The 24,321-nt window shown below is 46.3% G+C and overlaps 1 protein-coding gene across 10 annotated transcripts in view; it reads right to left on the bottom strand.

Moving 5' to 3' along the window:
- The window catches only part of TRIM67 (tripartite motif containing 67), a 59,766-nt gene extending 36,274 nt beyond the window's left edge, over positions 1-23,492 (bottom strand). For 7 of the 10 annotated variants that reach the window (XM_064383596.1, XM_064383597.1, XM_064383595.1 and 4 more), the window contains exons 1-3: positions 23,304-23,492; positions 22,692-23,195; positions 22,400-22,595 (exon numbers count right to left, since the gene is read on the bottom strand). In XM_064383596.1, coding sequence (XP_064239666.1) covers positions 22,400-22,595; positions 22,692-23,195; positions 23,304-23,443 — 840 coding nt within the window. In that variant the 5' untranslated portion in view covers positions 23,444-23,492. Of the gene's footprint in view, positions 1-22,399 lie in introns of all 10 variants that reach the window. The other 3 variants (XM_064383592.1, XM_064383593.1, XM_064383594.1) reach the window with 2 other exon arrangements.
- Positions 23,493-24,321: the final 829 nt, after the last annotated feature.

The following is a 24,321-nucleotide window of genomic DNA, read 5'->3' as shown; positions in this document are numbered from 1 at the left end:
AAATGCTGTCTTCCCAGGTAAAATGTAGACAGGGATCCAACAACTAACACAGCTCTGACTTCCTGGTCACACCATTTGCCTGGGAAGCTTTCAACTTTCTGTTTTTAGACTTAGATTGATCTCCTGGTCGAGACCCCCATGTTTGTGAGATGCGCATCCTCATCAGCCTCGCTGGTGAGGCGGCCATGAATGTCGCGGGATGTGTGGGTAAAGCGGTCCCCTTCCTCTAGCAGGATGATGGAGCCAGCCCAGAGAGCCTGAGAAGCTCCTTCCCATCATCCAAGCTTTCATCTTAGGCCTCTGGGGGTGCTGAGCTGGGAAGGCAGCCTTTTCACACAATTGGAGACACTGCTCAATGCAAGCCTGTAACCTGGACTGGCCTCAGGGGAAGAACGATGGACTGAATTGTGTTCCCCAAAATTTAGACATTGAAGTCCTAACCCCCAGCACCTCAGAATGTGACTGTACTTTGAAGAGGTGATTCAGTTAGAATGAGGTCATTAGGGTGGACCCTCACCCAACAGGACTGGTGTCCTTATGAAGAGGGAAATTTGGACATAGGGACAGACCTGTGCAAGGGAAAACACCACGTGAAGACTGGAGTTATGCTGCCAAGGGCCTCTGAGGAGCTGGGAGGGAGGCCGGAACAGGTCCTTCCCAGAGCCTGCCGACACCCGGATTTCAGACTTCTGGCCTCCAGAACTGTGAGACAATACCTTTCTGTCGTTCTAAGCCACCCGGTTGTGGTACTTTGTTCTGGCAACCATAGCAAACGAATACAGAGGGACTAAAAGGAGGTCCACAGGTGCGCTGCTGAAACCAGGAGTCCAGGGCAGGCCGATCTGTCCTGTTCCAACTAGAGATGCGCTCCTTCTTCAGGAAGAATTCCTGTTTTTGCCAGAACATACTCTCGTCTCTCCTTTGGGCCCTTGGGGCTCAAGGTCTCCACTGCTGTGATTCACACAGAACAGAGTGGGAGCGCCTCAGCTGGGCTGTCAAGCCTTTCATCCATTCACTGATGTTTTCATTCAACAAGCGTCTGCCAGCCGCCTACGAGGAGGGAGTTCTGCTCTCAGGGAATATCCCCTTCTCTTCCTCTGGGATAATGTGCAACCGAAGCACCCACCTTCCAAAAGACCTGCCTCCTTCTCTTCTTGCCCAGTTATGAGCCCTTGTCCCGGCTGTCACCGCCATTTGCCACACCCAGCTCCAGTCCTAGCTCAGCTTGCCCACGTCCAGCTCAAATCCTCCTTTCTCGTGAAGTCTTCCCCCCAGATTCCATGAACTTGTATGGTCCGTCTTCTCTGTTCTCCCATCACCTCTTGCTTACCTCCGACTGTGGCCCTCACCACCATCTGCCTGAGGTCCTAGTTACCTACCTACTTGCCTGTGTCCCTCACTAGGTCGGGACTTCCAGAGTGAGCCATTCAACCATCTTTGTGTCCCTACTACAGAGCCCGTGCAGTACGGGCACTCAACAGTGTCTTCTGAATTCACTGATTTCATGCCTGTGTGTTCTGGGGACTGTAAAAGGGCAGGACGAGTCTTGGTTCCCCTGGGCAAAGGTCCCAGTGCTGCAGCCCAAGGCATCCTCTAGGTCTCCTTCTAGGGCCCCCATGTCTCCCTCCCGATGTGGCCTCCCCTTGCTGCCTGCTCATCCCAGCTCACTCCCTGGTCCTGTATTGGGGGCCGGGACCCTGCTGTGGTGGGAGCTCCTGGGTTCCACTTGTTTGGGCTGTTTTAGGTTCTTCCCCACTTCAGATGAGGAAAACCAGAGCCATTCCCCCTTTTCTTTTCCTTTCTTTTCTTCCTTTTCTTTTCTCAGATGCCTCCAGTGTAGGAGGGTGGGAGGGAGAGCTGGTCCAGGGTTGAGGGGAGACTCCTTTCTCACAGGGAGTTTTCAATAAACGCTCTGGGAATTCTGAGAAGACTGGAGACGTGGGAATGGGTGCCGTGGAGTTCAAGCTGACCAACTGGACGCCGAATTCCTTGGTAACACACATTTTCCCAGGAGCCAGCAACTCGGATTTAGGAGCCAGCAGATGGTGGCGAGGTACCCTGCTCCCTGGAATTCCAGGCACCAGCTCAGCTCCACACCCGCCTAGTCCCTGTGAGCAGAATAAGCTGACGCTCCCTGACCTGCCAGCCACCCATTCGGGAGCCCTGCTGGGTGTTTATCCAGCAACCCTTAGAGCTGGGTTTTGGGGCTGGGCCTTGAATTCACACCCTAATTTTACATGACCTAGTTTCTTGCCCTCTGTGAGCCTTCATGTCCTCACCTGTGAACTGGGTAATGATACACACCCCAGAGGCCTCCCTCAATGTTTAATGACAGCGTGCATGGAAAGCCCTGGGTTCAGGGACTGACACTCTACTCATGGTGGTTCTGGGTAGAATGAGAACCCCAGAAAGGGCTTCGCCAGCAGCCGCAGGAACCATTGTTTTCCTGTTGTTGACCTGCCATTATCTTCCATAACAGTACCTCAATTTTGCTTTGAGAAGTTGCCTTTTCTCCACTGAGTACAGCCTGGTGGGGCTGGAATTAGGACTCAGTACTGCTGCCTTCACTCTGACAAGGAGTAGGCACATGCCTGTGTGAATCCCGGGAGAGCTGGCCCTTCAAGATGGCTCCTGAGGGGCTACCCAGGTCTGAATTCCGGGTGTCTCTAAAAGCCATTTGCCGATTGCAGGTTACACGCATGCCCTGTGCAAGCCAAACAGTAGCTCAGCATTGGTCAGCTGTCTGTTCCTGATCACACGGCCAGAATCAACTGCTGCTGAAAGTCCTCATTCTACCACCTGAAACTGACCAATGAAATGTGACCTGCAGTCAACTTTAACATCCACAAATCAGAACTGAACAAGCTTGCCTCCCTCAGAGGCAATGGGAACTGGAATTAGGACCTAAGCAGAAACGTTTTCTATGCAAGACAGCCCTTCTGTCTGTTCTGGCAGATGTACATTTGTTTTATACTGAAGGCTGAGTCTCCCCAGTTGGCAAACTGCTGGTTGGAATGAAGTCTTTTTTTAAAAGATTCCTTCTCAGTGGATTTGTTAACACCCTATTTCTAGGCCAGTAGGATGATACCTCCTTGGAATTCAAAATTGAACAGAGACAAAGAGACCTGGAGAGATGGGTGTTTGTTCCATAGTTCCCTGAGCAGACCCCTGCTATTAGAGTATTCCTGTACATGCTGGTTCTTCACATTTGGGGAAGACTTTGGAGCCAGAATGCCTGGGTTTGAATTCCAGCTCACTGACTCTGTGACGTTAGGTGAGTCACTCTCCCTGCCCCCATTTTCCTCAAATACAAAAGGTGGGTAATGGTAGTAGGTACCTAACAGAGCTGTAGTGAGGGTTAGGTGAGTTCATAAATGCAGGTCAGGCACGTTGGCTCACGCCTGTAATCCCAGCACTTTGGGAGGCTGAGACGGGCAGATCATGAGGTCAGGAGTTCAAGACCAGCCTGGCCAACATGATGAAACTCCGTCTCTATTAAAAATACAAAAATCAGCTGGGTGTGGTGGCACGTGCCTGTAATCCCAGCTACTCAGGAGGCTGAGGCAGGAGAATTGCTTGAACCACGACTCAGGAGGTGGAGCTGCAGTGAGCCAAGGTCGCACCACTGCACTCTAGGAGTGTGACCTCAGCTCACTGCAACTCCACCCTGGGCTACAGGGCAAGACTGTCTCAAAAACAAACAACAAAAACATAAATGTAAAATGCACCTGGCGCATACTCAATGCTGTCTATGTGGTCCTTGTTATAACAGTTTCAAACCGGGCTCTTAAAATTGCCATTGATTCTGTGAGTGCTTAAGAAAAAAAGCAATGTTTTTTGCTTTTTGTTGGAAGTGGGGAATGGGGGCCTCACTTTGTTGTCCAGTCTGGAGCGCAGTGGTGCCATCATGAATCACTGCAGCCATAAACACCTGGGCTCAAGTGATCCTCCTCGCCTCAGCCTCCCAAGTAGCTAGGATGTTAGGCATGTGCCACCATGCCCAAGTAATTTTTATATTTTATATTTTTTTACTTTTTGTAGAGATGAGGTTTTGCTGTGTTGCCCAGGTAGGTCTCAAATTCCTAGCCTCAAGTGATCCTCTTGCCTCAACCTCCCAGAGCGTTGAGATTACAGGTGTAAGCCACTCTGCCTGGCCTGTTTTTCTTATAAATTCCTTTTGATTCAAGTTAGCCAGAGTTGGTTTCCTTTGCTCGCAGCAAAGGACTCTAGCTGAATTAGTGGTTAGGATGTCCAACGAATGCAAAGACAGTTATGCTATAATTAGCAATTCCTGCTGAGCCTTGCTACATTCCACTGCTGTGGAGATGGTGATGATGAGAGGTCTCTTCTTTTTCCCTTCCACAACTCACCTGAGGACTCTGACTCCCCAAAATCCTGACTGCTTAGGAGTTCCCCACGAGCCTCTGCCCGAAGGCTTGCAGGGAGGAGCAGCTTAGTTTATCAACAGTGAAGTTTAATCTGCCAGGATTGACATGTCAGAGCCACTAACCGAATTTTCTTAGCTAGAACTTAATGCTGAAGTCAAAATAAAAGGGGCATGGCTGATGGGCAGTATGGCCAGGAACTGACTTCTGGTCATTAGCTGTATCCGCAGGCACATGGAGGGGGGCTTCTCTGACACAGTGGTCAGTGAGTGCCAAATGACCCTCAAGAGCTTGCATGTGCAGGAGTCAGCCCCAGAGTGATTGGGAAATCCATGCCTCTCCTGGGACCTGGGCTTGTCAGTTCCTTTTGAAGTGGGCAGGCAGAGGCAGAGCAGGTGCCCACCCTCAAGACATAAGCCACCTTCACATGGCCTGCTAAGCTGCTCTGTGCCTCTGTGCCTGTGCCCTTGCCATTCATCTGCCGGATGTGTCCTTTCCTGTTGCTGTGCCGGTACCCCACAGTCATCCAAACCTCAGCTCAAGGGTTCCTCCCTTCTGCTGGATTGTTTGACCTCCGTCTTCAAGGCTGGTAGAGATGTCCTTTCTCTGGGTCCCTGTGCCAATGAGATGAGGATCTCTTTCTATTCTATTGTCATTGTGCATTTCCTTTTTTTTTTTTTTTTTTAAGGGCAGGGTCTTATTGTGTTTCCCAGGCTGGTTTAAAACTCTTGGCCTCAAGCGATCCTTCCACCTTACCCTTCTGGACAGCTGAGAACATTTACTTCTTCTTTCACTAAATTGTACCATCTTGGAGGATGAGATCTTGCTTATTTCACCTTTGTATGGGCTACTAGTGTATGTACCACAAATATTTGTTGAACAAGTGAATGAGTTATTTTTTAATTGAACAACACAACAGGGAAGTTTCTAAAATGAACCAAGGATCAGAAGCAAGGACGAGAGCTCTACTTCAGCTTTGCATCTGATATGAAATCTAATATTAGAACAGTCACGTGACTTCACTTCTTACACTTTGGGGTAACCTACTAGATCAAGGCCCTCATTTGTCACCGGCCATGTGAAGATATGAGAGGAACACGCTAGGGAAGCATGCTAAATATCTGAAACCCTCCCTTTAAAACAGGCTTCAGAAGTGCTAGACTTATGTTTCTACCATTTTGAATTATAGTAGCAGAAATAGATTTTAAGCAAAATCAAACTATCCAGAAAAAGGCTCAGAAGGAAAAGTTCAAAGGAAATGCAGGTTGTTAATAAAACAGTGTTTATTCACTCTGGACAGTGTGCCCTATTCCAGGAGTTGTATGTGTGGTGGGAATGTCTACCTCTGTAGCTCAGGGAATCAAGGAAAAAAGCTACTAAAAATGCAAGTTCAAAAATCAGTTTAAATATGGACCTAGTAGAGGACACTGATAGATTTTTTTTCTCTCATTTTTCTGTGACCAAAGGAAAGGATACAAACGTTTTGGCTAGTGACCAGGGCAAGGCTCAGGAGAGAGGCAAGGTGCTGAAACTCAGAGAGCATGTTGGTATGAGACAGCTTAGGCTAGTGACGCTGCAGTAACAAACACCACCCACTAACTCGGAAGCTTCCAACCTGAAACGTTTACTTCTTGCTGACACTGAGTGCCCATTGCAGGTCACCTGCCGCTCTATTTCCCATCCTCTGCATTTCAGGATCCAGGCTGAAGGAGCGTCTCATTTGAGGCATAGTAGACTCATAGCAGAAGAAAAGGAGCCCAAACACACACTGGCTCTTAACCCTTCTCCTGAGAGATGGCACTATCCATTCCACTCACATTTCATTGGCCCAAGCAAGTTACAGGACCCAGCCTTAGAGTGGTGGGACAAGAAGTATATTTCTTCCAGAGAACATGGATAACATTCAAACAAATAATAAAATCTAGCAAAAAGGATCTCTGCATTCAGACATACCTTGGCTTTACTTACTAACCTTGTGCTCTGAGGCCCGCTCTTACTCTCCTACAGAATGCATATGTTAGAGATTTTATTGCCTACCTCTAAGTTGTGGCAATTAAAAATAAATAACACATTAACACGTGACTTTTTTCTTCCTTCTCTTGATTCTTCCAACTCCTCCTCCACCATCACCTCCTTCCTCCACACTCCAGGTTGCCATCTTCAGTGCAATAGATTTGGCAGGAGCACCCAGATATGACTTAGGGTAGGATAGTATCTGAGGAGGAGGGGTGCAGGAGAGGGAGACGGGCATGCTGGGAGGGAAGTGAGAATGAGATTGTTCTTAAAGACAGGATCCTGGGTTCATATATTCACAGAGAGGTAAGAAACCAAGCCCTAGAGTGTTTTTTTGTTAATTAGAGAATATTTTTATAGAATTTTATCTTAAGGAGATAATAGGATAAGCATGCAAAGATGTATATACAAGAATGGTCACTGCATTTAAAAAGTAGTTAAAATTTGTGAACAGCCTAAATGTTCACGAATACTGATTAATATAAATGATGCAATATCCACATAACTGAATACTCAGCACCCGTTAAAATGTCAATGCATTCTATATTTGTTGACACATGGAATAATCTCTAAGATAGACTGTTCAGTGGAAAGCAGAGCTCTTCCCTCAAACACCCTCTAGTTCAGGACACTTAAGCATCAGGGCAATGTCCTGCTGCAGCGATAACACTTCTCATGATAACCCTGGATGGGTAACATTTTTCATACACTTTCGGTGACTGTCACAAAGGCACAGGAGAAAGTTGAGAGGATGAAAAGTTTCCCTTTGAAACCTGCTGTGTCTCCTCCATCCCTTCTCCTATTCTCTGCCCAGTCTGCAGGGCCCTACCCAGCACCCCCAATCAACACCTCACTAACCCTCCCCTACTTTAAACCTTCCTTCTCCACAGCCCATGCCTGGAATCTAAAATTCCCCACTTCTCTGCTAATTTCAGAGGAGCGCAATCTGGCTGAATACTTTCACACAGTATGAGGAAACAATGGGCTTAACATACCTGAGTTAGTAACTTTCAATTTTCTTTCAATTGCCAGCTCTCTTCTTGTTTCATTGTTGCACCCAAAGCCACTTATGCCTAGTGTTCCATTATTGGAATGCTAAGCCTGTGGGACTTCTTCATTTCCTACTGCTCACAGTCATTACCAAGGTCTGATTGAAAAATTTCAAAAACTTGCAACCTCAGGCATAAATGAGTTAATGATCACTGTAACATTAACCAACTATTAATGTTTTTGTGTGTTACAGGCTGAATTGTTTCCCACAGAAATTTACATGTTGAAATCCTAACCCCTGAGACTTCAGAATGTGAGCTTGTTTGGAAATAGGGCATTACAAATGTGATTAGTTAAGATGGGGGTCACTCTACAGTAGAATGGGCTCTAATCCATTGTGACTGGTGTCCGTATAAAGAAGAGACATTTGAACACAGACACACATGCACACAGGGAGAACTCCACGTGAGATGAGACTTCTGCTGTCACAAGCCAAGGAGCCAGCAGAAGCAGGGACAGAGGCCCGGGGAGGTTCTTCCTGGTGCATTCAGAGGGAGCACAGCCCTGCCAATACCTTGATTTTGAAATTCTAGCCTCCAGAACTGTGAGACAAGAAATTTCTGTTATTTGAAGCTACCCAGCTGTGGTAATTTGTGATGGCAGCCTTAGCAAACAAATACACTATATATGCTTTTTCTCCTAATACATATCCTTACATATATAGTCACAAAAAATCATATTATATATACTCTTTCTCCACATCATAAAAATGGGTCTTGGGCTCTCTAGGAAACAGGGGAAGCAGGACAAATTTCTCATATCTTCAGGAATAAACTTGAGTGCTCAGAAGGTATAATAGGACCCTTTTACCAACTTCAGCTGACTTCATCCTCACACCAGCATTTTGTGTGTAAGGAAACTGGCTGAGAGCAGTTGAGAAACATATCCAAAGATATATAGCTCCAAATGGAACCTGTATCTTTTCATGCAAATTCCAATCATCTTTCCATGATATCAGCCAATGATGGAGTAGAAAGCTGGTTCAGGTGATCCCAGAATAGATCTTTCTAGGCACCCATTCAGTGTGAGGAGGGACGCGACCTCGCCAAAGGGTCAGTGAGCTCAATTAGGTTAAACACTGCTTCTCAGTCCCAGCACAAGACGACCCCGTGACTCTGGTTGTTTTGTGCTCCAGCCTTGGACAGGGAAGCAATTCCCTCCTTTCACAGCACTCCCAGCCTTGACACTCAATAAAAATCATGATGATAATGGTGACTTTCTTTTATTGAACATGCATATGTGGTGTACACTGTGTTAATTCCTTAAAATAAATGATCTCATTTAATATGCCGTCAGTCCATGGCAAGCAGAAGAATTTTAGGACTGTTGGCTTGCAACTAGCGTTCTTATTCCCCCTATTCTCTTGCCTCTATAGCACCAGTGATTTTAGGAATGTCAGTCTAGTAAACTTACACTCAGCGTGTTCTCTCGAAAGCTGAAGGAGTGCTGAGATCTGGGAAAAGTCATACCAACATTTCCCAGCTAGCTTTTCTCATGTCACGAGCAAAGCTGACTGTTTCTCACACGGTCACCATACATAAGGAGGGAAGGGAGAGCCACGCTAATGAGGATGGATGGTTCTTTTCAATATGAGGTCCAGGAAACGCATCATTTTTTCTCTTCTCCTTTTCCATACTGTCCCCAGGAATGACCCTTCCTTTATGAATCACTCTATTCTATGACTCAACAAATAGTAAATAGGGACTGCTCTGAAATCATAATTTATGGCATGGATATTATAATACATTTAAGTTCTATTCATGTATTAAATAGATGTTTCTTGTGCTTTACTGGGTGTCTGATGCTCTGTTGGGTACTGGGATTACAAAGATAAATAAGACACAGTCCTTGTTCTCAAAGTGTTCAAAGTACAGCATCATTTATGCATGTGATGTATAAAACTGGTTTTAAAAAGGAAGAGATCATGTAAGTTTCTGTTAGTTGCAAGACACATTGATGGGTGTAAAAGTCTAATTAAGATGGGATTTTGTTTTTAAAGATGTCTGGAGTTATTACTGAAAGTGCCCATGGAGACTCTAAGAATATCTCATTGGTGGAGAAGTATAACTGGGCACAGCAAGTCACACTTCCATGAAGAAAGGCTAGAGACCAGAGAGTAATCGACTCATGCTCTGATAGCAGTAAGAACAAGCCTGGGATGGGATGTCTGATGCATGAAGCCCCAGGACCAGACTCCTGACTTTGCCAATGTATCAAGACCATTTGCTGAACCAAGCCAGGGGAGGTTCTCATCACCTGGTAACCAAACTGCTTCTTTAGCATCAGGCCAGTTCCGGTCTCTTACAACAATAATAGAATTAGTTCAGTGACAATAGGTGTCTGATGAGAATTTGTCTTAGAGTTTTCTCTCTGTCATCAAATTAGTTCCCCTCTACACCCAATCCTTCCAGTCCTTTGCATCCCAACTCAACTCCCATCTCTCTACCCTCTGCTTTGTGCTCATTTATACCTAAGGCTGGTTCCACATATTTTAGCACCAATTATTTGTGCTCTGGCGTTTTTCCTGATTTCTTTTGCATAAGTGGTGAGATGAGCCCTCCTGTCCATTTAAATGGTCAAAATTAGCCTCTGTTTAAGTAAGTCCCTATCATCACTGCCCTTTTCCTCCTGGGAATCGCTTACGTTACGGTTTCCTCACCTCTTTCGTTTTTACCCCTCTCTCCCCATCTCTAACCCCTTAACTTAGCTGAGCAAATTGAGATGTTCAAAAGCCTTTTTTTTTTTTTGCCAGATTTTATTGGCAGACAGGGTAAAATCACTGAAATTTACAAGAAACTTCAAAAAGATTATAGCCTGGCTGTTCCTGTTCTTCACTGAAATTTAAATGAGGCTAAAGTTTAATCCTTCGCCTGTCAAGCTAGATGTCCCCTTAAATGTCGCTTCTGAATCTATTTATCCCATCATTTTCCCCCCATTGTCTCCAGATCCAGAATGTTAGCTCAGATACTCAAAGGATGAGTAGTTTGAATTCCTTCATTTTTATCAGACATGGCATCATATTCATCAATGTTCCTCTGCTTTGTGTAAATATGGATGAATCCCTGGCCCAGCAAATAATTGGCTGTTTGAACAGGAACTATATTTTAAACATCTTGAACACCTCACGCAATGATGTACAGCTAAATTTTTCTTTCTTTCCTGCCTAATAAACCTACTCACCATCTCTGACCCCAGCTCAAGCATCATCTTCTTTTTAGTCTCCCCACTTACCACTCTTTCCCTGTTCCGCTTCCTAATCTCCAGGCAAAATTCACTGCCTTCTCTTCACTGTTCCCTCATCTGTTTATTCACATTACAAGTAGGGCACTTATTCCACTTTTCATATCAGGCGTATATACATCCGATTGGTTGTACAGTGATCCTCTCCTGCAGCAGGCTGTGAGCTGTCTTGTGGCCTGTTTTATGTGAGTCCACAGCCCCTAGCACAGGCCGTGGATTACAGGAGGCACTCAAAGAATGCTTATCCAGTGGATTGTTTTTACTGAATAACATGGAAAGTCAAGAGACGACATTTCTCCTTCACATGCTGGAAGGGACACAGATGGGCTCGGAAACGAAAGCTACCTTAATTGAGCAGCTTTAACCGGGAAACTTTACCTGGGTCCCACATTCCAACATCCCATGACACCCAGCAAACACCAAAGGTGCAAGAAGCCTGACAGATGACAACACAGATCCTCCTTGCTTTGCCCAGATGCCCTGAGACTTGTGGCACCCCAATTGAAAGAAGATCTTTTGCAAACCAGAGTAGCCCTAGGAGGTCACCCACAATGCACACGAGGCCCAAATGGCAGGAATCACTCAAGGATCTATTTGAATTTTGATTTAATTCTCCTGGTGGAAGATAATTTTCCACTGGGTTTCTGGTGTTTCTCCATGTGTTGCAAGTGAGGCACTGACTGCTCTTTGTTCTGGGCTACATTTCCAAGGATGTTTGTACAGAGGACAGCCTTGGAAGATAGAGCTGGTATCTCCCTCGGGAGCAACGGGCTCCTTTTTACTGTCCTTTGTACAAGATTGGGGTTCGCTCCGCTCAAGGCTCGTCTCCTGTAACGCAGCCTGCTGCATGTGCAGGTGTCATTATCTAGCCCTCTTCATATCCCCTTATGGGAACTGGCCCAACATGCAGATGTTCTGGCTCCTGCTGTTGCTGTAAGTAACAAACTGTTCTCCATGTCTGAATTAGGAGTCTAATGTCTTCTGGCTGCACCCATGAAACTCTGGCAGGCTAATTTGTTGGCTTGTGAGTAGGCTAAAATCTCAGACTCTTCACAGTCCCTGAGTGCCCTGATGCCCCCTTCTGTACATTTTCATATTCCCAGTAGGTTACGGGTATAGAACCCTGCTGGAGAGACAGGACTGTGTGCAGGACAAACACTCATCACTGATAGCCGCAGGTACTTCAATGAAGGAAACCAATGTGAGAGGTAAAACTCATGCCCTCCCAGCAAGCTGATGGTGGGTGGTGACATTCACATGAAAGTGAAGTACGATGAATGGCTGCACTGTCTGCACCAGGCAAAGTTCTCTTTATTGTGTGGGACTGGCAGGGAGCAGTAGCACGGCTGAAGGACTGAGAAGGTCTCTGTTTCTCGATCCAAACGTTTCCAAGCAGCCTTCCGTTTTTCTAACAGTGACTGCAGCACTGCTCACAACTAGGAGACTATCTTAACGCAACCTTCCAGAGGATTCTAGCTCTCTTTGGTTGTATTCAAGCAGACTACGTATTTGTTTATTTATACATCTATTATTTTCAAAAGGGGCATAAGGCAGTTTGCAAGGGTTTATAAATTTCAAGAAAGCATAAAAAGAAAGAAAAACAACCTCCCAGAGCACAGTGAGGACCTCTAGTAGCTGAGGGAAGAGAAATGAAAAATCTCTTTCTTCCTGGGTGAGACAGAGAAAAGAGACACAGGCCCATAGCATTAGAGGGGCCTGACTGTTGCGGAAAGGGTCAGACAACTGAGTAGATGCAGAGTGGAGATGGAGAAGGGAGTGGGAGGGGGGCTAATTGGTAGACTTGCCACAGCCTAAAAAATAACCAGTGGACTAGAAATCAATAGAAGTTACCCAGACTGTAACACAAAGAGACAAGAAGAGTGATTAAAGAAACAAGACTAAAAGTAAAATAAAATACTGGACATGGTGGCTTATGCCTATAATCCCAACACTTTGGGAGGCTAAGGTGGGAGGCATTTGAGGCCAGGAGTTTAAGACAAGCCTGGGCAACATAGCAAAATGCAATCTCTACCAAAATAAATAAATAAATAAAAATTAACAAATTGGCTGGGCATAGTGGCATGTGCCTGTAGTCCTAGCTACTTGGGAGGCTGAGGCAGGAGGATTGTTTGAACCTAGGAGTTCAAGGCTGCAGTGAATTGTGTCACTGCATTCCAGCCTGGGCAACAGAGTGAGACCCTGTCTCTCAAAAGAAAAAGAAAAGAAAAAAGAACAGATCATCCAAGAACTGTATGACAATAGCAAGCAGTCTCATATACGTGTTATTGGAATTCCGGAAAGATAAGCGAGAGAAAGAAGAAGAGAGATAGAGGATAGAGCAGGAGAATTTTCAGAAGAGATAGTAGACACAAGTTTTCCAAAAATAATAGAATACACAAAACCAAAAGTCCAAGAAGCTCAGTGAACCCCCAGCAGGATATGAATGCATAAATCTCTCTCCATTTCTGCTGCCTCTCTCCTAATTCAAGTCCCCATATTTATAGCCCAAACTCCTGCAACAGCTTCTAATTACACATCCTGTCTCCACTCTTGTTCCCTACGATCCATTTTCCAAACCACAGTCAGAGTGCTCTTTTAGAAAAGAAACATCACACCTCAGCTTAAAGCCTTCTGGTGGTTACCCATAGCACTTACTATTACATCCAATCTGTTCCATGTGGCCCGCCAGGCCCTGCACCCTTTCTTTACCTCTCTGCTTCTGCCCCTTATCTATCTATTTTATTATGCCCCAAACTCACTGGCCCATTTCTGTCGTTTGAACACACCAGGCGTCACCTGCTCCTGGTTCTTGGCTCTTGCCTTCCCTGTGAAATGTGCTTTCTTCAGAACCATGCCAGGCTAGTTCTTTCTCACCCAGTCTTCAAGTTGTAGCTTGAATACATCCGAGATTATTTTTCAACTTTCCTGCCAAAGAGGTCTGCCTAAGTACTACTCGTATTTTAAAATACAGACAGGGTCTCATTATGTTGCCCTGGCTTGTTTTGAACTCCTGGTCTCAAGCAATCTTCCCACCTCAGTCTCCCAAATTGTTAGGATTATAGGCATGAGACACTGTGCCCGGCCCTGCCTAAGTATTTTTTATCACATTATTTTTACTTCAATCTTGGTATTTCTCATAATCAGAAATTATCCAGCTTATTTCTTTGTTCGTTTACTTGTTAATTTTCTTTCTCTTGCAACTAGATTTATGCCCTTTGAGGAAAGAAAATTCCATTGGTGGCCTCAGTGTTTAGAACCGTGCCGGATACGATATATAGGCATTCAAGACGTCCTCATTGACTGAATGAGTAATTAGGTGAATTGAAGAAGAAATAATCATTAGCAGCATCAGCTCAGAAAAAGGATGTGATGGTCAAGAGACAGCATCAGCATTTACGTTTTAGTAAGTGATAGAGATGACTTGCAGTTGTGGTGCACATCTCAGCTGATAGGTAAAACCAACCATAAGGCAACAAATAATTTATCGAGTGAGGGAAAGTCTCAGTTCTTCATTTTACAAGGCTTGTCGTTTCTGAGTATTCATAGTTTACTGGTTTCCTGGTTTTATAGGTATCACCCAGAATCAAACTATCATGAGGACTGGGAGAATGAGTAAATACAAGTGTGTGTCTAAATTTCCTAACACAACCTTGACCTAATTTTTTACAACTATGTGCTGTCTGGACAGATTTTTTTAGAAGTCATGTGACTAAGGCCCAGCCTCTCCTTCTGGAGTGAGAGCTGGCAGGTGTCCACGTCCTGTCTGATAAGTCCGTCACTGAGGCCTCATCCACACTCTCGGGTTTCCGGATCTGAGCTCACCTTGCCCTATCCTTGTGAATCCTTCCGCATCCTCTCGCTCCTCCAGCTCCTCCACACTACGTCTCCCCTCTGTAGTCACTGTAGCCACATGTAAAATAGAGAGTGAGTGCTAGCGATCTCTCGTGTCCCTTCCAGCGCCCAAACTCTTGCCTTGTTTGTCCTAAACGGGACACTGTAGCTCCCCCACTCCGTCCCCACCGTCCCCACCTTCGATTCCCTTTTCCTGCTGCCCCATTCCAGTTGAATGAGAGGTTGTGCTCCATCTCAGTTCCCCGCCCCCTGCCCCGCTTTTAAAAATAGCTGTCAGCTAACACTTTATTTCTTCTATGCATAATTACTCTTCAGCTGATGCCATGGGCATCTGTTTTTGTTCAAATATACATATAGCATTCTGTTGCATTTTTACAGTTATTCAAAATGTACAGTGAGGAACAATAAAGGGGGCTGTTTTTGTTTGTTTTTAGAGTTGGGGTCTTGCTTATTGCCCAGGCCAGAGTGCAGTGGTGCAATCATGGCACACCACAACCTCAGACTCCTGGGCTCAATCATTCCTTCTGCCTCAGCCTCCCAAGTAGCTAGGACTACATGCATGTGTCATCATGTCTGGCTAATGTTTGAATTTTTTTATACAGAAGCAGTCTCTCTCTGTTGGCTAGTCTAGTCTCAAATTCTTGGCCTCAAGCAATTCGTCCACCTCCACCTTCCAAAGTGCTGGGATTACAGGCATGAACCACCATGCCCAGGCTTGTTTTTTGCAAAAACATTTCACATCTTGCTGTGCAAGTTAGCAAGCCCCTTCTCCTCAAGTTTCCTCATCTGCAAAATGAGGAGGTTGCAATTTATAATCTCTCTGTTAGAAAACAGCAGACCCTAGAAAACAAACATTTTTAAACCCTCAGTTTCCTGTCAAGAACTTTGCAGAAGGAAATTCCAAACCAGGAGGAAGGAATTTGCTAAAGCCCCCTCCCAATGCCTGTCTGCATTCTCTGCTATCTCTTAGGGCCTCTGGTTATGATTGTCATAACCTCTACCACTACCCAGGCAGCCCCTCCACCACTCCAAATGGCTAAAGAGTGGATAAAGCATTCTCTTTGCTGCTTTAGATAACAACTAAGACATATACTAATACGAAACCCAAGGTACAAACAGTTAATAGGTTTCTTTCAATCCCAGGAAAGCAGCAGAAAGCATTTCTCCAGAATTTCTTTCTCCTGAGACTCCTCTGCTCTAACTCAAGAGGACTCATATAGCTTTGCAGACACTTCCCACCCCTTCGAGATTCCTGCCAATCTCTGGGCCAGGTGATTTTGGAGCACATATGGTTTCCCAGTACCCAGAGTTCGTGTAACCTAAAAATCCTGACTGGTGCCCAGGGTGATTAAATAAGACTCTAGTTCAAAGCTCTCAGACCCCCTAGAGAGGACACATCCACATCTCAGATGTAAACTAGAGAGGGAGTGCTATGGGCTTAGCACCCTGAAGGTCTAAAAGCAGTCCCATTAGGGCATTTCAAACTTTAATGTACATGCAGATCACCTAGAATCTTGCTAAAACGCAAATCCTGAGTCAGCAGGACTGTTTGAGATTCAAAATTCTGCATTTTCAATGAGCTCCCAGGTGATGCTGATGTTGCAGGGCAGAGGACCACACTTTGAGTAACAAGGTTGCAATTTACAGGTCACCAAATTATTTTCTATTAAGGGCCAGATAGCAAATACTTTCAGTTTTACAGACCATATCATCTCCGTTGCCACCACTCAACTCTTCCAAAAGCAAATATGGCCAAAAGCAACCATTGGCAATAGTAAATAAATGAGTGTGGCCGTGTTTCAATAAAACTTTATTCACAAAAACAGGGAGTGGGCCACAGTTTGCTGACCCTTTCCCTGGTCTGTTTCAGAGATTAAGAGATCCCTCCCATCCAACACACTATATTGTTGACTTCCACATGTAAGCTCCATCACCATGAATGTCTACTGGCATAAAAGCCCTTCCATTGCAGGCTAAAAATATAACAATACCTTAGCGACACAGTGACCACCACAGCAAACATTATGAAATATATTCGTGAATAGTGACAGGAGGATTGTTTATTCACAGTCTTTGAGGTTGTCTTGAATTTTTAAACCCTTGTATTTCTCTATATAAATAGTCTTCAAAGAGAAGATAAAGCAATTCAAGTTTGTGGATTCTTGCTTCTTTTCTCAAACCCATTTTTTGTTTCCTAGATTTGTGTGACAAGGAAAGTATATTAAAAAGGAAAAAAAAACATTTTAAAGGAGTAACATAAGGGTTCTTTCTAATAGTTGTTCCTGAATTACTGACCTACTTGGAATTAAATCTAAGCATAGGTAAGGGCTACAGGCAAGGTGGTTTGAAGACAGTGGTGATGTTGGCACAGAGATGGTGTGAGGTGCTGCAGCTTCTAGTTACGGGGGTCGGCTCATCTTTCCAGGGACCTGAGCAGAGTTGCCATTGGTTCTTAGCCAGTCTGGGGCAGATGGGAGAGAAGCCAGCCTAGGCACTTCATTTCCCAGAACTTCAAAGTTGATAGAAGATTCAACTTCTCAAAAATTTAAGCTTCCAGGTCAGGTGCAGTAGCACATGCCTATAATCCCAGCACTTTGGGAGGCTGAGGCAGGTGGATCACCTGAGGTCAGGAGTTCAAGACCAGCCTGACACACATGGTGAAACCCTGTCTCTACTAAAAGTACAAAAATTAGCCAGGTGTGGTGGCGCATGCCTGTATCCAGCTACTTGGGAGGCTGAGGCAGGAGAATCGCTTGAACCTGGGAGGCAGAGGTTGCAGTGAGCTGAGATGGCCCTCAAGCTCACTGCAACAAGAGCGGAAACTCTGGGCAACAAGAGCGGAAACTCTGTCTCAAAAAAAAAAAAAATGTCGAAGGTTGGGTGCAGTGGGTCACACCTGTAATCCCAATAATTTGGGGGGCCGAGGTGGACGAATCACTTGAAGTCAGGGGTTCAAGACCAGTCTCGCCAACATGTCAAAACCCTGTCTCTACTAAAAAAAAAAAAAAAAATTAGCCAGGTCTGGTGGCGGGCACCTATAATCCCAGCTACTCAGGAGGATGAGGCAGGAGAATCATTTGAATCTGGGAGATGGAGGTTGCAGTGAGCTGAGATAGCACCATTGCACTCCACCCTGTGTAACAGAGCAAGACTCTGTCTCAAAAACTAAAAATTAAAGAAAAAAAATCTAGGGCTTCCACTCAGGATGAGAATGAGCATATTTCCATGCCACGTGCTCTGAGAGCCCTGGTGGACTCTGTTCAGATTGGACTCCAAACACTCCGCTTAAAGTTGGCAATTAGTGTACAGTCATCAGCCATAGAGTTGTAGATTTCAGACCTCCTGGAAGGTTTTTACCGAACATTTCTCCCTACTTAAATTTTTGCCTGCCCAAACCCACCCAAAAATGTCTTAGGTAGGCCCCCAAAGCCTTGTCTTTTCACAGACCTTAAAATCCAAGAGGACATAGTGAGCGATATCTATACATGTTAAACCAATTGTTGAGGGAAGATCCCAACTAGTAGTTAAAACTATGAAAATCTAGATACATGTCACCTTCTTTTTAAAAATAGTTCTAACAATAATGTAATGAAAATAGCAAACAATAACTACTAGAAAGAAGACAATCCACTTATCGTTTCTCCCTGTGGTCCCTGTCCACGTGAATTTTTAATTGTTTACATAATTTTGTTATTGAAAAAGAAAGTAGGTGTCATCTTTATGAAAGGTAATTTGGAGACATTAATTGGATGTGGTAAAGTCAGGTATCCTTCGATACAGCAATTCCATATCTAGAAATGTAACCCGAGGAAATAATTAAGAGTGTAGGCATAGATTTAACTATTAAAATGTTTGTAACAGCGAAAGACAGAAACAACCCAAAGTTCAGTATTAAGTTGTTGATAAAATAAAATATAACTGCTTCTGATGAAATGCCAGGCAGCCATCAGAAATGATGTACATTGGTCAGGTGCAGTTGCTCAAACCTACAGGCATGATCCCAGTGCTTTGGGAGGCCAAGGTGGGAGGATAGCTTGAGGCCAGGAGTTCAATCGAGACCAGCCTGGCCAACAGAGCAAGACCTTGTTTCTACAAAAAAATTTAAAATTAGCCAGGCATGGTGGTGGGGTGTGCCTGTAATCCCAGCTACTTAGGAGGCTGAGGTGGAAGGATTGCTTCTTGAGCACAGGAAGTTGAGGCTACAGTGAGCTGTGATCACAGCACTGCACTCTAGTCTGGGCAACAGAGAGAGACCTTGTCTCAAAATATTAAAAAAAATTTACAAATATTAAAATATTTTTACCTGTGCTCACAGTGTAACTATGACTACATGTTCTTTGTCATGTATGTGTTATCCCTTTTAATAGAAGAGATATTTCCCTTTGGCAGAGCCTTAGGACATGGGAGTTGGCTGGATGCAGTGGCCCACATCTGTAATTCTAGCACTTTGGGAAGCCAAGGCAGGAAAATCACTTAAGGTCAGGAGTTGGAGACTAGCCTGGAAAATGTAGTAAGATCCCATCTCTTAAAAAAAAAAGTCATTTGAGTGATCAAAAGTCCTGTCTTTCCTGCGTTTTCCAGGTCACACCCTCTCCCTTGCTTCTGTGAGGTGCTGACTCAGTAGGAATAGTACTTCTGGGGTATCGGTGAGATTTTCTTTTAAGACTCTTCTATTTACCATGGCTCTCAAAAAACTCCAGAAGAAGAGCTTATCTATATATATAAAAAAAGAGTTATTCTATAACCTCAACTTAAGAATCAACTCCTACACATTTTAATTCAGAGCTGGCCATCTGCACCCAGCAGGTCAGAGTTCTCCCTGAAGCAGGAGTTACAGCTGTTGACATCCTGTGGCACGTCACACTAGGAAAGAACTATGCCACACAGTAACCCTTTCCTCCAGTTTCAGGAAAAACAGATTTTCATAATCAAGAAGCAAAAAACCCAAATGCTCTCCTGTACAGTTACCCTTCCCTATCCCATCTTCACATCAGAAGCTCTTTGAAACAGTTAATCCTCTCCCAAGAAACACATATAGAAATGTGTTCAGTCAAGCCCTAAAGTTTTTTACACTGCTTTTAAAAGGTGGTAATCAATCATGTTTTAAAATAGATTTCAGTGTCACATATATGTCTGTTTACTTAAGAATCACTAATCAGAAGGCAAGCTGCATTCACGCCAGCAAAAAATTAAAGCAAGGTTTTGATGACAGCTTCTTTAATCACAGGAATGTTAGAGAAATGTTGCTGTCCCAATTCTAGTTCTGGTGGTGCAATGACTCTTTGTCAAGATTCTGAGATTTTTAGATAACAACAACAAAATCCAGAGACTTTATGTTTTACTGGAGAACTTAAGTCACCAACAGTGGGAGTCTTAATGGAGTGTTCTAATTTGTCTTTCAAAAGTAGCCACCCTCACAGCATACATGCTGGTCTAGATGCCCAGCCACAAATCAAGACCACCAGTGTTTGACCAGGGCTCCCCCATTTATCTTTTCTTTTGATTGTCAGTCCCCAGGTAAAATGCTCATAATAAGCACTCAGTAATTTCCGTTTCTGTAGAAATCAACAGCACCTGCTGAAGAAGACAAGCAGTGCTTCTGTTCATTCTTGAGAACAGGTGTTCACAAAAGTATCTTGGAGTGTTCCTTCTGGATTTAGGAGGATGTCACAAAACTGAGATCCTGCATAGTCATATTCTCACAGCTTACACCGCCCACCGTATGGGGCAGATATCACATGTGCTTCCCATATTTCCTTATAACTTTGCATTGTTGGCTGAGGATAGAAATTTTATGAAACTGCTGTTGACACCAAGTCAGGGATGACCAGTGAGTTTTCTTGTAGAACCTTAGTTCTTGAAACCATAGTTCATTATCCAACTCAGTTTTCCATGTAAGACACTTAATTTCTCTTACAATTGCAAATTCTCACAACTCTCTGGTTTCCACTCTTCACTAATTCTGAACGTCTGAGTGCCAACACTCAGAATCAGTTTTGGCTCTCTAAGCTGTGAAGATTTAGCAGTTTGTGAAATTTGAATGTGAGATTTGGAATCTACTTCTTGTCTTGGTAATTGGTCATAGCCTTTTTTATAAATAATTTATTTGTAAAATGATGTTTATTCACTTAAAAGATGAAATAAGCAAGATAGCTACAATTACTGTGAAGCAACATGCAATAAAATGTCACATGAATGATAACTAATTCAAGGCAACCATTGTGATTCAGCTCAGCGCTATTTTAGGACTCAGCATAAGCACTACCAAAAGTACCAGCTTATGTTTTCTCCTGCTAACCAAGTCAATGAGGCCAGATAAGCATGCTTTGCTATGCCCTGTAGCTTTCTGCAAGTCCACTGGTTTTAAGTATTAGGACTATACAAATAAGCAGTAACATTTTATGTTATTTATTAATAATATTTAGGGTGCTGTGCTAGAGGCTAAATATACAGTATTATACTTAATCCTTACCACAATTGTCGAAGTTTGATATTTTTTTCTATGAATTTTAAATTGTGCCTAGACTTATATGGCTAGTAAATTGCAAGTCCTAAGATTTGGATACAAGTCTGTAACTATAGAGCAGGATTTCTCTCCAGGGCACTACTGACATTTGGGGCTGGATAATTGTTTTGGGGAGTTTTCCTGTGCACTGTTGAATGTTTATCAGCTTCTCTGGCCTCTTATCTGCTAGATTCCAGTGGCACCCTGTAGGTGAGACAACTAAAAATGTCCCCAGACATTGCCAAATGTTGGGGAGGGGGTGGGGTAAGAGGTGAAAATTGGACCCAGTTGAGAACTACTGCTCTACAACTAGGGATTTGACTACATATTTCTCTTTTTTTCTATGTATTATGCAAATTTTCCTCTTAAAGGTGGATTTCCAAAATGTTTCACATTTGTTTTTTCTAATTTTTATTCTAAAATGTGAAATTATAGTAACAACATATACTCATCATAGCAGATAATACTACAGAGTAACTATATATGAAGAACAAATCTATATAGGAATGGTTAGTCTCTTAGTCTCTTCTTTTCCTCTCATCTGTGCTCACTTTTTGCTTATTTCCAGTTGGACGGTATGTGATAGCCTTGACCAATTACTTTATTTTCCTTCTCAATCCAAATATATATTTCTGGCAGGGCTGTTTGGAGACCTTTTGCCTCTCTGTGGTGAGAGTTTACTGGTAAGAGCACACGGAATGATTGGTGTCTGAAGTTCCAGAGGCGGTCAGGGGTCTGTCCCACAGGATTCTAACTCTGCCAGGCCTAGCTCATTGACCTCTAGGGAAGTGAATTCAGTTGCTTAGCTTTGGCCTTTGGATGGGAAATTTAGGTGAATGTTAGAAAAACCCACTCCAGTCTTGACTTGGGGTCTGATCAAGGACCTGACCATGTTTTAATGGCTTCTCTCTTTCTGGCAGTATCAAATACAAGGACACATTGCCAACCATAAATTGCTGAGAGTGGCAGAGGGGAAAAGATGATCCTGTATGCCTTAACTCAAAGGAGACCATCAAGGTAACTTATTAGTCAGACTTTGGGAGTAAAAGAGTCCTGTTTCTGCGTTTGGGGTGCCCTGTGCCTACATAAATCCTAAAACCTGAGGTGGGTGGGGACCTAGCAAGTCATCTTTCCATACCCCTCCCATCTCCAGCATCCAGTCCAGAGTACCTGGAGTTCCTTAGGTGTTTGTCAAATGACTATCTGATGGAATGAATGGCAAATGAGTGAGGTAATTCCTGCTTGACCCTCTGACCGACTTTCTGCCAGCTCTACAAGGGAGAGACCAAGAGCCTTTCTCCTTGTACCCTCTTCCCTGGCACCTGCACTCCCGCGTCCTGCCCGACGGGCTCACCTTGTGCTGTTTCCACATGGCCCCCAGCGGCTTCACCTCGTGCTTGGTGTGCCGGCCCTCCTCCAGGCACAGATAGCACACAGGGGTTCGACAGCTCACGCAGTACATGCTGTAGTTCTCCATTTCATGCTCCGGGCACGTGGGGAACTTGCGGGCGGTGCTGCCCCCAGAGGCCCCGGCCCCCGTGCCTCCCGGGCTCTTGCAGCCCCCGCCTCCGCTGGGGGCGCCCTGGGTGGCGCCGGTGGGTGCGGAGGCTGCCTCGGCGGGCGCGGGCGGCGGCGGCGGCGGCTGCACCAGGCGATGCTTGGCGAAGGGTCCCCGGGATGGATGGCACTTGAGCTGGCAGGCAGAGCAGTAGAGGACGTCGCACTGCTCGCAGAGCGTGGCTGCTGGCTCTGGCGGGGTGCGGTCGCACAGCTGGCAGATGGCCACCGCCACGGCTGCAGATGCCCCCGGCACCGCCCCGCGGCCCTGCTGGTACCGCTGCACTATGACCTCGAGCAGCCGGTTGCGCTGGAAGCCGCGCAGGCCGCGATGGTCCAAGGAGGCGCTGCGGTGGCACTGCGGGCACGTGATGGAGCTCGAAGACGAGGACAGCGAGGAGCAGGCTGCACCGCGGGCCGCAGCGGCCGAGGAGCCGGGTGGTGCGGGCACCATGGGCAGCACACGAACTCCGTTGGGGGACTTGAGGCTCGGGGTGTAGGATCCGTAGCCGCTGTCTGTCTCGCTGTACAAGCTCAGCTTGTCCGCGTGGTCTCCGCCACCTCCCGCACCGCCGCCGAGGCCGCCAGCTGCACTCCCGCCCGCACCGCTGCAGGCCAGGCCCGCTGCCGCGTCGTGCTCCAGAGAGGGAGCGGCAGCTGCGCCCGCGGGCAGCCCCGAGCTCCGGGAAAGCAGGAGCGGCTGGGGCAGGTGCTGCTCGCCGTCCGGGGTCTGCACCGCGATGGTGCGAGCGCAAGGAAGGCAGACATTGTGGGAACAGGGCAGGATGATGGGCTCCCGAAACAGAGAGCCGCACACGGGACACTTCAGCTCTTCCTCCATCGCGGCGCCTGCTGCCCGCGCTGCTCTGCGCTAGGGATGAATGGCCGGAGCTCGGGAGACTGGCGGAGGATCAGCGTGGTGAGCTCCGGTGAGACGGCAGGCGGGGGCATCACACGGGCATGCCCACTTCACAGCCGAGGGGCACGCCCCTTTCTCTGTCCTGTAGCCGCCGCCCTAGGACGATGGGAGGGCGAGAGAAGGGAGGGGGTCCTCACCTCCTGCCCGAGAGGCTTCTGCACCGGCGGCTTCAACCTGCGGCCAGAGTCCGGAGCGGGTCGGCTGCCCTCTCGGTGGCCTGCGAGGAGGTCTAGGTGATGAATCAGCACCAGCGCCGCTGCCGGCCGCAGCGCGCGCCTCCTCTCCACTCCAGGACCAGCGGCCGGGCTGCTGTGCGCTCGCTGCTGCAGCCCCTGGTTCCGGTGGGCGGCCACCCCGAGGCCCCCTTTTTGCCCCCGCCTGGCTCCTTATCGGGGTGATTGGGAGGTGAGCAGGCAGGTGCGAAGGCTGCTCAGCTGCGGGGCTGGGATCAGCACCACGAGGCGGCGGACAGCGCCCGGGAGCCGAAGAAGGTGGGGCTGCAGCTGCCGGCTCGCCGACCCCTGGGCAGCCACCCGCCGGGTAGCTGGGGCCGCGGCCACCTCTGCGGGACCCGACCCACCCGGAGATAGCCCTTGCCTTCCTCCTCGGCGGCTGCGGACGCCGGCTGACTGCGTCCTCGGGCTGCCTCCCTGCGGCCGGGATTGACCCGCTTCCCTGGTTCCCAGTTGCTGCTCCTGCGGCGCCTCTGACCTTGGCCTCGCGACGCTGCAGCCGGCGGGCGGAAGGCGAGCGCCCGGCTGGCTCGGGAATCCCTTCTCCGCCTCCCTCCCGCAGCTGCC

Source organism: Aotus nancymaae, unplaced genomic scaffold (assembly GCF_030222135.1).
Source record: "Aotus nancymaae isolate 86718 unplaced genomic scaffold, 86718_ANA_hifiasm-v0.15.2.pri h1tg000032l_0, whole genome shotgun sequence".
In the NCBI taxonomy this organism is placed as follows: domain Eukaryota; kingdom Metazoa; phylum Chordata; class Mammalia; order Primates; family Aotidae; genus Aotus; species Aotus nancymaae.
The sequence above is the reverse complement of the archived record's forward strand: the minus strand, read 5'-3'. Positions and strand labels throughout refer to the sequence as shown.